Source organism: Psilocybe cubensis, chromosome 6 (genome assembly GCF_017499595.1).
Source record: "Psilocybe cubensis strain MGC-MH-2018 chromosome 6, whole genome shotgun sequence".
Taxonomy (NCBI): domain Eukaryota; kingdom Fungi; phylum Basidiomycota; class Agaricomycetes; order Agaricales; family Agrocybaceae; genus Psilocybe; species Psilocybe cubensis.
Window position 1 is genome coordinate 3,255,124 of NC_063004.1, and position 14,194 is coordinate 3,269,317.

At 48.8% G+C, this 14,194-nt stretch overlaps 7 protein-coding genes across 7 annotated transcripts; 6 read left to right on the top strand and 1 right to left on the bottom strand.

Moving 5' to 3' along the window:
- Positions 1-1,832: 1,832 nt before the first annotated feature.
- JR316_0007507 (uncharacterized protein) lies at positions 1,833-2,203 on the top strand (the record flags this gene model as incomplete). The annotated part of the gene is made up of 2 exons (XM_047893248.1): positions 1,833-2,019; positions 2,100-2,203. 2 exons carry the CDS (start codon positions 1,833-1,835, stop codon positions 2,201-2,203), a joined length of 291 nt encoding a protein of 96 aa, XP_047748530.1.
- A 1,301-nt stretch (positions 2,204-3,504) lies between these two features.
- On the top strand, positions 3,505-3,889 carry JR316_0007508 (uncharacterized protein; the record flags this gene model as incomplete). The annotated part of the gene is made up of 2 exons (XM_047893249.1): positions 3,505-3,704; positions 3,772-3,889. 2 exons carry the CDS (start codon positions 3,505-3,507, stop codon positions 3,887-3,889), a joined length of 318 nt encoding a protein of 105 aa, XP_047748531.1.
- Positions 3,890-3,908: 19 nt separating this feature from the next.
- Positions 3,909-5,046, top strand: JR316_0007509 (uncharacterized protein; the record flags this gene model as incomplete). The annotated part of the gene is made up of 2 exons (XM_047893250.1): positions 3,909-4,076; positions 4,846-5,046. 2 exons carry the CDS (start codon positions 3,909-3,911, stop codon positions 5,044-5,046), a joined length of 369 nt encoding a protein of 122 aa, XP_047748532.1.
- Positions 5,047-5,484: 438 nt separating this feature from the next.
- Positions 5,485-7,547, top strand: JR316_0007510 (uncharacterized protein; the record flags this gene model as incomplete). Its single annotated transcript, XM_047893251.1, has 5 exons — positions 5,485-6,495; positions 6,516-6,647; positions 6,711-6,866; positions 6,930-7,457; positions 7,518-7,547. 5 exons carry the CDS (start codon positions 5,485-5,487, stop codon positions 7,545-7,547), a joined length of 1,857 nt encoding a protein of 618 aa, XP_047748533.1.
- Positions 7,548-7,840: 293 nt separating this feature from the next.
- JR316_0007511 (uncharacterized protein) lies at positions 7,841-8,402 on the bottom strand (the record flags this gene model as incomplete). Its single annotated transcript, XM_047893252.1, has 2 exons — positions 7,841-8,160; positions 8,216-8,402. 2 exons carry the CDS (start codon positions 8,400-8,402, stop codon positions 7,841-7,843), a joined length of 507 nt encoding a protein of 168 aa, XP_047748534.1.
- A 473-nt stretch (positions 8,403-8,875) lies between these two features.
- Positions 8,876-11,163, top strand: JR316_0007512 (uncharacterized protein; the record flags this gene model as incomplete). Its single annotated transcript, XM_047893253.1, has 4 exons — positions 8,876-8,923; positions 9,274-9,533; positions 9,593-9,882; positions 9,956-11,163. The coding sequence occupies 4 exons, from the start codon at positions 8,876-8,878 to the stop codon at positions 11,161-11,163; spliced, it is 1,806 nt and encodes a 601-aa protein (XP_047748535.1).
- Positions 11,164-11,928: 765 nt separating this feature from the next.
- Positions 11,929-14,059, top strand: JR316_0007513 (Aldehyde oxidase GLOX; the record flags this gene model as incomplete). The annotated part of the gene is made up of 9 exons (XM_047893254.1): positions 11,929-12,249; positions 12,288-12,473; positions 12,529-12,674; positions 12,730-13,188; positions 13,247-13,366; positions 13,419-13,484; positions 13,540-13,685; positions 13,764-13,889; positions 13,956-14,059. The coding sequence occupies 9 exons, from the start codon at positions 11,929-11,931 to the stop codon at positions 14,057-14,059; spliced, it is 1,674 nt and encodes a 557-aa protein (XP_047748536.1).
- Positions 14,060-14,194: the final 135 nt, after the last annotated feature.

A 14,194-nucleotide genomic window follows, 5' to 3' on the forward strand; every position in this document is an offset into this window, starting at 1 on the left:
TCGCATTTGAGTAACGGCCAGTTCCGTGGGGTACTGACCCGCTTAAACGGCCCGAATCGTTTACCTCTTTGTTTCTAATGAATCGTGTTATTTAGGCCTTTGTTCTTTATGTTAAAAGCCTCAAAGACGCTTAAAAGGACCAACGCGAAGTCAACCTCCAACTCATTCCACCCCTACCACCATGCTTTCTCCCATGCTATTTCTCATAGTCAAGCTATACGACACTTTTATCTTTTTGATATCTGTCCTCGTTACTTTATTCTTGGTTCAACTTGTTCACGAGGAATATCATAAATGGTTCGACTATTCACCGGATTCCTCTCCAACCTTGCGTTCTGCACAACATGTCCAACGTCGATCCACAATCTCGAGGCACCTATCTATCCCTACCTTCCACATCCACCTCCGTATTGCTGTTCAGCCGGCAACAAGGAATATTTTAGAGGCACGGGACACTGTTATCTGGTCGCAGAATGAGCTGAATATCATGGGGGTGCGTACGTTGATTAAATGTGTATTATCATCTCTGAATCCTAGCTTATAGAGGGTTCATGGAGTTCGAAACCCCTATCGATATATCTTTGTTCACCGATCTGTCAGCGGCCGAATTATATATCTCTTTACCGGCGTCGACCCGAACAGCCCTTCTCCCCAGACCTCGGGCTCACATTACCTTGAAATTGAATTAAATCGCTAGGCAAGAGTCCAGCGGGTTCGTATTTCATAACTAATTATTCACTGATTTATTCTGACTACTGTGCCTTTGTAGTGCAGAATGTGCAGAACGTTTACTCGATCCAGTGTAGCAGAAGCATCGTTCTGTTATTCGTTCATCTTCACGCCCATCCTCCACTCATGGTCTCTTTTAATATCTCTCCTTCTTGTTCTTTTGGTTCTCTTTATCTCGATTCTTAGAACCTCGATAATTTTTTTTTCGTATAATTCATGTTAACGCCAGTGATTTTAAGTTTTAATGCCATTTCCTATGCAAAACATACTAGTACGCAAATACTTGAGATTCATTCCCAAGTCGGTTTCATTGTTTATACCTGCAAGAGCATATTGAAACGATGAGCGCGCGATGATCATAGAAGGGACGATTTTCATGCCGCTCAAGCCGAGAAAGAGCGTGCAAATATGGATCAAAGACGGCAGCAAAAACACACCGGAAAGACACTATGCCGTATTGAAAAACCGACGGCATGAAAATCCTTGTCACTTATCAAGTGCACTGAAGTGACTGTGACAACTTTCCGCTCTTAGCATGAACCCACACTCAGGCACGATGGTATCACCTAGGATGAAGTACGATACGTAGTGTAGAATGATTAATACAACACACCTTGCGCAGTATTATAGGACATTTGAACCTTTTAGAATGTAGTTAATGTCCAACAAATGAGTATATGAAGTAGAGCGCTCCCTTGTATTGTCAGCGTGTAGCATACGCTTTGGAGTTGGAAAACATGAAGAGTACTACTGCACGAAAGTCAAGTGAGTGTAATTTTCCAAGCAGAAGCATTTTCCGTTTTAACCTATAGCTACGATAACCCAGCTACGACACCCCGAAGCAAAAGTTGGGGATGACAGGCCAGCAGTCTCTCAGAGACTGCTGGCCTGTGTTTCGTGTTTCGACAGCCGACCCTGTCTCCCTGTATCTCAACCTCTGCAAGCTGAGTAGCACTAGGCCACTTTGGTAAGCAATTTGTCTTTGGAAGCATTTCACTCTCAGGCTTATTAGAATGTTAGTGGCTCGATGTGTTGTCCAGCATGTCGACTCTTCGACCGCCAAAGGTTTACAATTGTGGTAGGAACTCTCTGGGGAGAAGAACATGGATGACGTCGACGTGTCGCGAATCATGCACGAGGAGGCGAGGATTGAAATTGCTCCTCCCATGCACCCCGGAGCAGCTCCTCTTTTCCCTCCCATCTACCACCAGGAACAGCTCAGACAGCTGGAGCAGCTCTACTTCTTCAGCAGGCGAGCAGCGTACTGTTTCATCCGTCCCTTTCACGAGTGTAAGCAAATAATTTTTGTTCTGATCACTACACATCAATTAACACCTAGTAACACAGTTTCCGGATATTGCTACCCACAGCCCAGTCCCATGGGCAGGTGAATCTGCGGTCGAAGGGCGAGGTCGTGTTCGAAGCCGCCTCGAACTACCTTAAGACAACCATTGACGGGATGGACACGGGATGAGTGTGTTACGGAACACATCGTCGACTCGACAGCTCGCGATGGTTCTGGGAGTGATAAGGTGGGTGTACAGAACACTTCAACACTGGCATAGCATGGTCAAGTCCTTCTCTCCAATCAGAATTCAAGCGATTTATCATTGAGGCCAGCTTCGTTCGTGTTGTGGCCATACAAAAGTCGTACGAACATAACGACGAAATAACGATGCTGCCTCATTACGAGTATTGACCTTTTCTTGATGGCGATTCCAATGTACTAATTCTTCCTGGGTTCATGACAGAAGCCAACGACGCTGGTGTTTTCAACCTATACACCGACACTATCTGCGCGCGCCCTGAAATTCCATATTACCGTGTAACACACACCTCGCACCATTGGTACCCGACAAAGAATCTACCTGAACATCCTCCAAGAAGTAAATAAGTTCAAAAGATCGAGACGAAGAGACGAAGATCGACACTTCTGATGACATGGAGGAACATGAAGGTCCCCAGTTTGACCTATCATCTATGGAATTCTGCTAGCATATCTCTCAGGTCTCAAGATAAGTCGTACTTCACACGTTCATCTGCGGTACTGGGTTGTGACAAGACTAAGGGACAACTCTACAGGACCCAAGACCTACAGACGTCCATTCTCTGGCCTCGTTCGTATCTGGGCTGGCACGATCCACGCGCTGGGTGCTCCTGGTCTTCCGGGCCGGCTGGATCCGAACACGCTCATAACACGCTCAGCGTGCGCCGAACAGGAGACTTGTACCCTGATGCGCTCATCTGTATTATCCGGCCTTATCCAGCGGGACTTTCACATATCCTACGTAGCCGCATTGGGACTGTTGCCTGAACGCCATTTCCAACACTGTCTGCACCGGTGAGCTGAAACACTATACTCGACGCTTGATGTCCCAGGAGACGCGCGAGTAGAAGAATGAAGAAGTCAGGTAGCCCTACCTACTACAATACACGTCCAAGCCACGCGACGAGCTGCTACCTCTTCTTCCGGCGTATGGGGTACAAGGTTGATCTCAACAACCACGTCAGGTAGCCCTACCTACTACAATACACGTCCAAGCCACGCGACGAGCTGCTACCTCTTCTTCCGGCGTATGGGGTACAAGGCTGATCTCAACAACCACGTCGTGGCGCACATCCACAACCTCCCTCGCAACGCTCAAGGGGGATTTCACAGACACCATCGTCGGTGTATGCGAGGTGCGTGGTCTTTCCTGTTCGATATCATTAACACCATTGCTCATTTATGACTTGTTGGCTTCGCCTTTGCACTCGCACTTTCTTTTTTGATAGATGAGAGGTAGAATATCAAGACTGTCGACGCTGTGCAAGTGCTTCCCTGCGGTGGTTCGCCGGTGCGACGTCGAGAGGTTCTTGAATATCGGAAGATTGTACCCTGAAATTGATCCCCCGGAGAAACGCATCGATATGCACATTGACTTGTTAAGGCGCGGTGAGTTTAGGGATATGGAGTGTGTTAATGACATCGTCAAGTATGTTTAAGATGTCATCACCATATGAACCTCATTACTGATCATTGAATTTCATTTCTTTATTTAGGATAGAAGCGCAATCTGATCAGCTTGCAGAGACGTACTTTGATGGATTCGATACTGACCTTGCGCGCAAGTTGGTATATGTGACCGCGTTTGACCACAACTTGGACAGACGGTTTTGACTGTTAATGTCGAAGCTAAATGGACGGTGTCGTCGTTCAGCGACGAGATACAAGGTCTCGCGCGGACAATACGTACGAAAGACCAAATGATCCAGTAGTCGACAGTAAAGATCGAGCTGATGGAGCGGTGGCTGGAGCGGTGAAGAAGCAGGCGGACAATTGGCCAGTCGAGGAAGCAGGAGCTAGCGTATGAGGAGGCGATGGCGATGGAGCAGTTACAGGCGGACTTTGACACGCTGGAGCAGGATAATGCCAAGTTAAAGACGATGGCGGCTGGGCAGGAGAGGAAATGTGAGTGTTTGGAATGATTGTATGCGCGTTTTATTGATAAAGAAATTTTAGCTGTTAGGTGTGCCTGTTGAGGGTGGTTCGTATGTTCCGTATATCGTGATATAACAGTCACCGGACACTCCCTGCGCATCGTTCGTGTCTGGATGACTTCCTGTGCACGCTGACTGCGCCTCGTACACTCCATCGCGCAGGTCTGCAACTGCCCGCCTATACACAATAACTGTGCCCCCCGTATACCCCTGCCTCCGCCGTCGATCCGCTGACTGTTTTGGTGTTGTGCATAACATCCTGAGGGTGTGAGACGGGCGTCACAGCTTACGGTGCCGCAGGATGCATAGAAGGAGGCAAGAGAGCCAGCATATTGTCTGTAGATATTGTGAATGTTTGGTGGGATGTGCAACCCGATGGGTCACTCACCATCTGGTTTCCATCGTACATAGCTTCCTACGACGCGACGCACGCGACTCGTAGAGTGCCGGAAGCACGCAGTTCACCGCGCGCTCGGTGTCTCCCATCTCGCCTGACCTCTCCTTCGGTAATGGTGCGCTGAGGAATTTCAACTCTTTGTCTCCTTATGCGGCGCATAGTCTGGAAAGTCGTTTCTCCTTGAACAGGCGCGTTTTTTTTGTGTGTGTTAGTTTTGCAGCGCTGACATATGCGTATAGATCGAGGCCAGACTCGGAGGAGCTCCCACCGGCACCGACGGTGCTATCGCTATCCACGGTGATGAAGCGTATGTACCGGGACCCGATGATGTACTCGTCTGCGCCGAGGGTGGTGGACCTGTTTGCTCTGAATGCGAAGCGGGCGGCGTAAAATGGAGTCCGAAACGGACGACGACGACGACGACGCTGCAACCATCATAAACTCGCTCAAGACTCTCACATTCGGTGTCTCCCGCGGGACAGGAAATCATCCAACACTGCTTCCACCGACAATTATTTTCCGTCTTCATCCCCGCCCTCGAAGACCCTGAGCCGCGGGTTCACGCTCACACAGCATCGGCGCTCATCAATTTCTGCAAAGGCGTCGAGCGCGATATGCCCCTGCCCTATTTGGACCCGATTGTCGAGTGGCTTCTGAAGTTGTCGAAGCACTTCAAGTTCGACTTAGGGGTTGTCGAAGCACTTCAAGTTCGACTTAGGGGTACTACTTACCAAGATACCGAAGATAAGATTAGATAAATTGGTGCATGCACGTGACGACACCGTACCAAGTCCACCACGGAGCCCCCAGCCACTTCTGCTATTGGCAGCGACTGGGTGCAGTTCTCAGCCTCAGGTTTCCTCGACTCAACGCCTGCAATGGCCCCGCTCGTGTCGACGCTATTCGACACGGATATGGAGAAGACTACTCCAGTCACCACGACGCTTTCGAGGAAGTCGAGCAAGCGCAGCAAAGCCGTTTCGAGGAAGACCGTCGACTTTTCGGCTGAACCTGTACCACCCGTCTCACCCCCGCGGCTTGCAGACCCTGTCAAGAAGGAGACGACTGCCATTGTCCGCGCTACCAAGCTCGAAGTCATCGAGCTTGACGAAGCGTTCATCGATTTCTGGAGCGACTCGCTGCTCGATCCTATCACAGCGACATGGCCGACCTTTATCATCTGCAAGTTTAAATCCACAGTTGTTCCTCAACTTCTGTACGGCCCCGTTCAAGAGGGCGGCAAGCAGAAGACGCTCAAATGGCTTGTTCTCGAGCAGGCGTTCACTGTGCGGCCCGCGCCACCACCATCGCTGTCAGCTGTCCCTCGTCCGGAATCGGCGCGCCCGGTCTCCCCTGCGCTCTCGACGTCGGGCAGGAACCGCTTCAGCTTCTGGAGTATGTCGCGCACTGCATCGAGCTCGTCGCAGTCGTCGCAGAAGGGCAAGAAGAAGGAAAGAGCGCTGAATGTTGGCGAGATGGGAGAGATTATCGAGGAGCCCGCCGAGCAGGCTAAGCAGGAGGTTGTGCAGCTGAAGGCGGCGCCGTCCAAGTCCAAGTCATCCAAGGCGGAGAAGGCGCAGATGCCTATCGAGAAACCTGTCGAGGCCGTGAAGCAGCTTGCTGATACATCCGACACGCCAGACCTCGAGACGGCTGCTATTGTGACTGGAGCCGCAATTACAGACGCAATCGCTGGAGCTGCTGCTGCTGCCCCTGCCGCTAAGATTCCAGAGCCAGCTGTCGAAATTCAGGCAGAGGCACCAGCGCCAGCTGTTGAGGAGCCTGCCACCGTCAGCGAGACTCCTGCTGCTGTTGTTGCAGAATCCGTAGCACCAGCTGCAGAAGTCTCTCCTCCTGTCACTGAGGCTCTTGTTATCTCTGAACCCGAAGTTTTGCAACGGAAGTCGAGGCCCCTGTTCTTGATGCACCCGTTGAAGCTGAACGTGAAGCTGCAGTTGAAGAGATCCAAGTCCAAGCACCCGTCTCCGAACCGCAGCCTTCAACGGATGCGCCCTCAGTTGTCGAGGCCCAGGAAACCGCTGTGGAACCATAAATAACTTCTATCGAACCTCGTGCCCCCGTTGTCGAAGCAGTGGTTACATAGGATGCATCGACTGACGATGACGCAGCTCCTGTTGAAGCTTCAGTCTCGGAATCTCAAGTCGCAGTACCTGAAGCTCCGTCGGCGTCGTTTGTTGCTGAAGTGGACGAATCTGCACCGGAACCCAAAGCTCCAACAGCTGAAGCTATTGCTCCTGCTGTAGACGCCCGAAGCTCGAGATGAACCCGCTGTCGTTGAGCCCGAACCACCAGTCGTCACAAGCGTGGAAACAGAAGCAAAGATCCAGTGCTCAAACAAGTCTCTGAAGAGCGTGCAAGTGCAATCGTCGCGGAAGCTCAAGAGCCAGTCGTTGAGTCTGTGCCGCCGCTTGCTACTGCGGCCAAAGAACCTCTCGTCGCAGCTCCTGCCGAGGTTGCAGAGGTTTTGGTTGAGTCAAATCGCCCGCCGCTGTTGACGACATACCGTCTACAACAACGAAAACCGCCGCCGTCGCCGACGAAGTCTCAACTTCGAATGTCGAAAAATCTGCGCCTGTTCTGGCAGCAGATCTTACCGAGGCACCAACTTCGATTACCGAAACTCCCTCAGTTGATGTTGACGCCGCGCAGGAGAGCATTGAGGAAGAACCACGGGTTATGGACAACCCCAGTCGCCGAAGTTTCGGGTGCTTCTCAACCTGAAAACCTGTCCCAGGTTCTAGTTTCTGATGTTCCAGTTGCAGTTGAATTACAACCCTTCAAAGCGGATTACCAGGCTCCTATCGTCGAGGCTCCAGCCGCGGAACCTCAGGTACAACTTTCAACGGGTCAACGATACCCTCGCGCGCCATGTCGACGTACTCGGTTGTAGCCCCAGGAGAATTTGTCCGCGCTGCCGTAGCCAGTTGGGCCTGCAAGCGACGTTAGATGGTGCAAGAAGTACATTGTGAACTGTATCAGTTCTGTAATGGCTTGAAAATCATTGAATTTACGACAGTATAGCATGTACAATATGAAACAGTAGACTACGTATTAGGTACATTGTGGGGTATGAAATTGATTGCGTATATACAGCAGACCGAAAATCGAAAGCAAGACAACAAGAAAACAATTAGAAAAGCTGACGGGGAGTAGGGTAGTGGGTGAGTCCCCCAAGAAGTTATAAAGACGCTGGAATGACGCTGAGAACGCCTGCTAGGTGCGGAAGGGGGAAACCTCGTATTTCTTGCAGATTGCGAGATACTCGTTCCTCGACGGATACTTGGCGCGAATCTGCGCCTCGATAGCGATGTCGTTCAGCCGGTGCCTATGGTCGAGAGCGAATCGGTCGATGTTGATATTGTGCGCTTCGGGCGTCATAGGCCGGGTGAGTGCGCGTTTGTTGTCGAGAAGGGTATGAAGATCCATTATTTCTTGACGAATCCGAAGGAGGTCCTCGATTTCCTCGAAGTCGGCGTTGCAGTCAGCGTCGGTGGTGCGTAAATTCTGGGCTTCGACATCCGTGATTTGAGCGCCTAACGAAACTGGGATGAGCAGATTCAAAAAAAAAAAAAATTCAACGATGCGTACGATTGCGACCTCTGACCATCACCGGGGTATCGCTACGCTCTTCGATATAACGAAAGACCTCCCCACAAACCGACCCCACATACGCGGATACGCGCTCCGTTATCCAACATCCCGACGCGATGCTGTGCTTCAACCCATACTTGAAGCCTACGATGGCCGAAACGACTTGAGAGATGAGTGCAGCCATGGTAAGAGATTCGCGGTTAACGAATAAGCGGGTGGGTGTGGAGATCGATGTGGGTGGTAGTCGGTAAGAGCGAGTGAGCGAGGGAGTGAGTGGTTGTGGTTGTGGTTGGTGATAAGAAAGGCTGCGGGAAAGTTGTGTAAGTGGGATCAATTTATAGATGGTGGTGACAAACGATGGCAAACGAACAGATTAAAGTACTCACTGCAGACTCACACTAGGGAAGGCCAAAGATTCAGAATTTTCAATGTCTGCAGGTGAGTCGGGTGTAGGCGCGCCAGGTAGGGCGCCAGCTATATTAAGTACCCAACGAGTGTAATAAATAGAATTGCGCAAAACGCTGAAAATATATCATATTTATTAATGAATCGCGCACTACACATTGACGACTGCGAGATTTTTCAAAGGGCAGCGAGTCGCCAGAACGACGCATGCCATCGTGTTATCATCGTCTGCGAGTCGACATCGCGCCAAAAATGCGAATTCTTCGCGCGCTTGTCGACTCGCTCAGCGAGTCGATTACTGTAAGTTCAGGTGTATGTTTAACTTACAGCACTTACTTACAGGAATTGTGTAAGTATGACATACACAATTTGTTTTCTTTGTGTGTATGTTTTACTTACACAAGTGCTGTTTGTATGACTTACAGCAATTGTGTATATTATACTAACACCGGACAAAAAGAAATTGTGTAATCTCGGTGTTTATTCTATTTACAGTCTACTTACAGCAATTGTGTTTGGTCGGCATACAGCCACCAAACACAATATGTCTTTGCCGACTGTTTGTTTTTCATACACGTGTGCTGTATGTCGAACTTACAGCGAAACTTACATAAGACATGTAAGTTTTCTGCTGTATGTTTAACTTACAGCGGTCGGCGCCCGCAGTGTATATACGTAACCCAAAGTACGATACCCTCAGTATTGAAGCAACCCTGTGGAATGGAGACCCTTTTTTCCGGTATATGAAGGCAGTTAACGATCAGAAGAACACACCTCTTATTGCTGGAATTGGGGTTGAAGTTGCAACGCGACGGAGGAATAAATTTGCCGGGTTTATCAAGAACATTGAAATTAAGGAGCAGGACAAGGGTGTCATTAATATAGACGTGACAGTCAACCAAGCATTAGGGTGCGAGGGTTCATTTTAAGACATACATCTATTTGAATTCACATTGCTTCCATGCATAGGAATTGTCCGAAGTATATTGTACTTCGTGAGCTCGAGCCCCGGCCAACGACCTCTCCTGTGATCCAACACGACCATTCTCATCTCTCCCCAGAGGAAAGGCTCTCTGATGAAGCCATTGCTCTCATCCTTGCATCAGATACTGTCTTTTTTGGCACTACGTACTCTGCTGAAGCTTCAGAACAGTCAATGTATCCTTCGCATCTTGGAATGAATCATCGTGGTGGACGACCCGGATTCATTCGTGTGAAGCCATCCGACGGACGCACAGTCGTACTCCCAGACTTTTCTGGTTAGGAATTCATTCGCTTACTTTCGTTCGTGTGATTTTTCATCTGATATTAAAATATATCTTTTCAATCTAGGTAATCGATTCATGACATCCCTGGGCAATGTGGAGGCGACACCGTTCGCGTCGCTCACTTTCATTGATTTCAAATCTGGCAACATCCTATATCTCACCGGCAAGGCTAAGAATGTATATGGCGCAGATGCTCGTGCAGTCATGCCCTTTCAAGATCTACTCACGGAAATACACGTGACGGGGTATACTTACGTGGTCGATGCTCTTCCCGTTCGCGTTGCAGCAGGGTATGTCGACCAACTCAGTCCATACAGCCCGCCCATCCGGCTTCTCTCTGAAGAAGTTCCTGATACCAAACTCTTCGAGAAGGAAAACCAACCGAAGGCACGATTGGCCAAGATTTCTACGCTCAGCCCTTCCATCGCAATATTTGAATGGGAAGCGTCTGAGCCGCTTTCTGTGAAGCCAGGACAAGCTATCATCTTAGACTTCAGTCCTCTCCTCGGTTCGCGTCAATATCAGCATATGTCACCTGGAAAACCCAGCCTCGTAAACGATGACTTCATCCGTACCTGGACGATCTCAAATACGTTACCACAAGGTTCCAATTCTCGGTTATTTGCTCTCACCATGCGCGAGAAAACTGGAGGAGTAGTCACAGGCGCCCTATTCAATATATTGAGGAAGTTAACAGAATACAAGCACGCAGCACTGGAGGATGCTAGAGTACTATCTTTAGACGTGAACATTGTCGGCATCAATGGCGACTTTATTCTTCCTCCTTTTCATCCTCCTTCTCTTGGAGCTGAAGGTCTCTCGGCCTTCATTACTTCGGGAAAGAGACACCTTTATTGGTTCGCAGGTGGAATCGGCATAACCCCATTTCTCTCAATGCTTGCTGCTCTCTCCCAAGTTCCTGATGCCGAGTTGCCTCGATGGGAAATCACTCTAATCGTTTCTACCCGCGAACCCGACGTCTCTCTTTCTCTAATATCGCGCGCCATTGGAGGAACAGTATGCCCAGCCTATTTGAAGGTCCATATCTTTACGAATGCTCAGGTGCCTGATATTGAACCCGAGTTCCGCGTCACTACTCACACTGGGCGTATTGATTCTGCGTTCCTGGAAGCACAGCAGGAACAGTTGCGGAAGGATAGTGCCGAGGTGTTTATTTGTGGACCAGAATCTTTCGAAAAGTCTGTTCTAGAATTTGTCGGCAAAGTTGGCGCTGACATTGGAAGAGTGCGTCGAGAAGGTTTCGCTTACTGAGGAAGACACCGACAGTGCTATTTACGTGCTACGCTGCGTCGTATAGCACATGTGTACGATTGCCCTGACTCTCAATGCGAATGTGTTTTGAACATTAAACAGAACTGGGGATATCTTCCAAAGCACAATACTGCTACCGACCATCCGCTGGTTTGTTCATGAAATGATCCGCAGTGACCTTATTTTCTAACTTATTCTTGGAATGAAAGTTTGTGCCACAGGGTGCGGCATATCTGCCATCTTCAACACTCAATTTCGTTTCCCGTCTATGTCTGCGCCAAGCCAATTTTTCGTATCTGCGCAGTTGTAAAACGTTGGAGTCTTATTCATGTGCGAAGACATTTCCAAATTTGCGACGTTGTAGAGTGCCCATGACCTTGTAGGACACCGTTCTCTCCCAGGAAAAGGTACGCATGTGGCCGCAGAACAAGGCTCAGGCATTTGTACGGTCATCCATGACTTCAATGTACTCACGGAGTATACGTACAGATGTTCGCTGATTGGTGTCACCCATGCAATTTACTGTCATTCCACCTGTTCTGTATGATACAGAAGCCGGCCCGCCTAATCAGTCCTCATTCACGTCCAATGAAAATTTCCAAAAATTTCAGAGAAGTCTGGGAATGATTATTCCAACGTCACAATTCAGTAATCTGTTGGTTCTGCTTTCGTATGTTGCACTCACCTCTTGTCAACTTCTATAAAATGAGAAGTCTAATCCGTGGATGATATCTTGCCTTCGTTTGAGGTTTCCTCCCAAAGACAATGCGACAACGTCTATCACAAGTTCTTGCTGTGGCTGGTGCAGCGTACGGTGCAGCTGTCGGTCCCCAGTGGGAATTCGTCCAAAATGGAACGAGTGGTATTTTGGCGTTGGAAGCTATCGTCGTTTCCCCTACATTAGCCATTTTTTTTGACCGAGCATCCAACGACCCTCTCCAAGTTAATGGTCACCCAGCATGGGGTGCTCTTTGGAACTTCCGCACCAATACTGCGAGCCCTCTGGATTTGGTCAGTGACAGCTTCTGTGCGTCGGGCGGGTTCCTCAGCAATGGTACAATGGCGAGTATTCTATTGTTTACCTTTGTGAGACGTATCTAAATCGAGGTACCTTATAATTTTAGGTCAGCGTTGGGGGAAATATCCCAGCCATTACGGCTGCGCAGGATGGCCGTATGGGTCTTCGACTCTTTGAACCATGCGACGATCCAAACGGCGAAGGATGCACTCTCTTTGAAGATCCCGAGAATTTACATTTGGTTGAAAATCGTTGGTATACCTCTGCACTCCGACTTCACGATGGGTCATTGGTATGTAATTCGTCCGTAATAATCCATAATATTTTTGAGTTTACGCTACTTGCAGATTGTTGTGGGAGGTATGCATGAGGACACGCCGTTCTATAATACCGATCCTGCAAATACTATTGAATTTTTCCCGCCTAAGGATAACGGCGCTGCTCGACCATCGCCTTTCCTCGAACGAACGGTCCCTGGAAATCTGTTCCCAAGGTCAAATTTGGTTTCAGTGAATTTTGACGTCGAATATACTAATATCCAATTACAGGCTCTTCTCCTTACCCGATGGCAGAGTGCTCATGATAGCCAATAACCAAACTATCATTTATGACGTGGAGACCGATACGGAGGAAATCCTTCCAGAAATTCCCAACGGCGTGCGCGTCACCAACCCGTTCGACGGGACAGCAGCATTGCTACCTCTATCGCCCCCCGACTTCACCCCCGAGGTTCTGGTTTGCGGAGGAAGCGCCACAGATGATCGCATCCCCAGTGAAAATTTGTCTTCACAAACGCCAGCCTCCGACCAATGCAGTCGTCTCGTTGTAACTCCAGAGGGCATCAAGAAAGGGTGGCAAGTTGAACATCTGCTGGAGCCCAGGATGATGCCCGAGATGATACTCATGCCAAACGGTCAAGTCCTTATCGTCAATGGTGCCATGAGCGGATACGCCGCTATAGCTGCTGTGGCTGATCCCGTCAATGGCTCCAATGCTGACCATCCAGCGTAAGTCAATTTCACAAGTAACATTTTTTGCCAATCAATTCCTCACGTTCCCCCGTAGACTAACTCCCTCTCTATACAATCCTAACGCGCCACTTGGCAAGCGTATCAGTAATGCTGGTCTACCTACCACCAACATTCCAAGAATGTATCACTCGGTCGCTTCCTTGACACCGTCAGGGTGATTATTTGATTCTTTTCTCACTTTAATTTTTTACTGATTATGATTTCAGAAACGTCCTCCTTGCAGGATCCAATCCTAACGCTGAGGTTGTGAATGACACTGTGAAGTTCCCTACGTATGTCACGTATAATGCCTCATTTTCATTTTACATTTACCGTGATACCCTTCAGAGAATTCCGTGTACAGTACTTGAATCCTCCGTTCATGTCGGTGGCTCGGCCTACGTTGAGCAATGTGCCCACCAAAATCGGGTTTAACGAGAAATTTACAGTCGATATCTCAATTCCCAAAAACCTCAAAGCCACAAATATTCAAGGTGAAAAATTATACTGCGTTTCCTTCCGGTTTCGATGCTGAAGGTGGCTTGTTTTTTCAGTCGCGTTAATGGACCTAGGCTTTTCTTCACACGCATTCCATGTCGGGCAAAAGCTTGTATTCATGGACGCAACTCTTTCCAAAAACAAGAAGTCGTTGACTATTACCAGCCCTCCCAACAATAGGATATTCTCTCCTGGCCCAGGTACGGATCGTTTTCAAGTTGAATATCTGCTTGGTATGTACTCATGGTGCACACTTCTATTTTAAGGATTTATTTTTGTCACCATCGACGATGTTACTAGCGAAGGCTCACGTCTCATGGTGGGCAATGGACTACCACCACCGGTCCAAGACCAGGGTATCAGAATTTAACACTAACCATCTGTATACCCAGCTTCTTACTGAACCAGCTGGAATTGTTTTGTACTGTATCATACAACCTTCTGAACTATCCAAATCCGACCATATACAGTATGGCTTGAATGTCTATTTTGTAAACTTTCAACC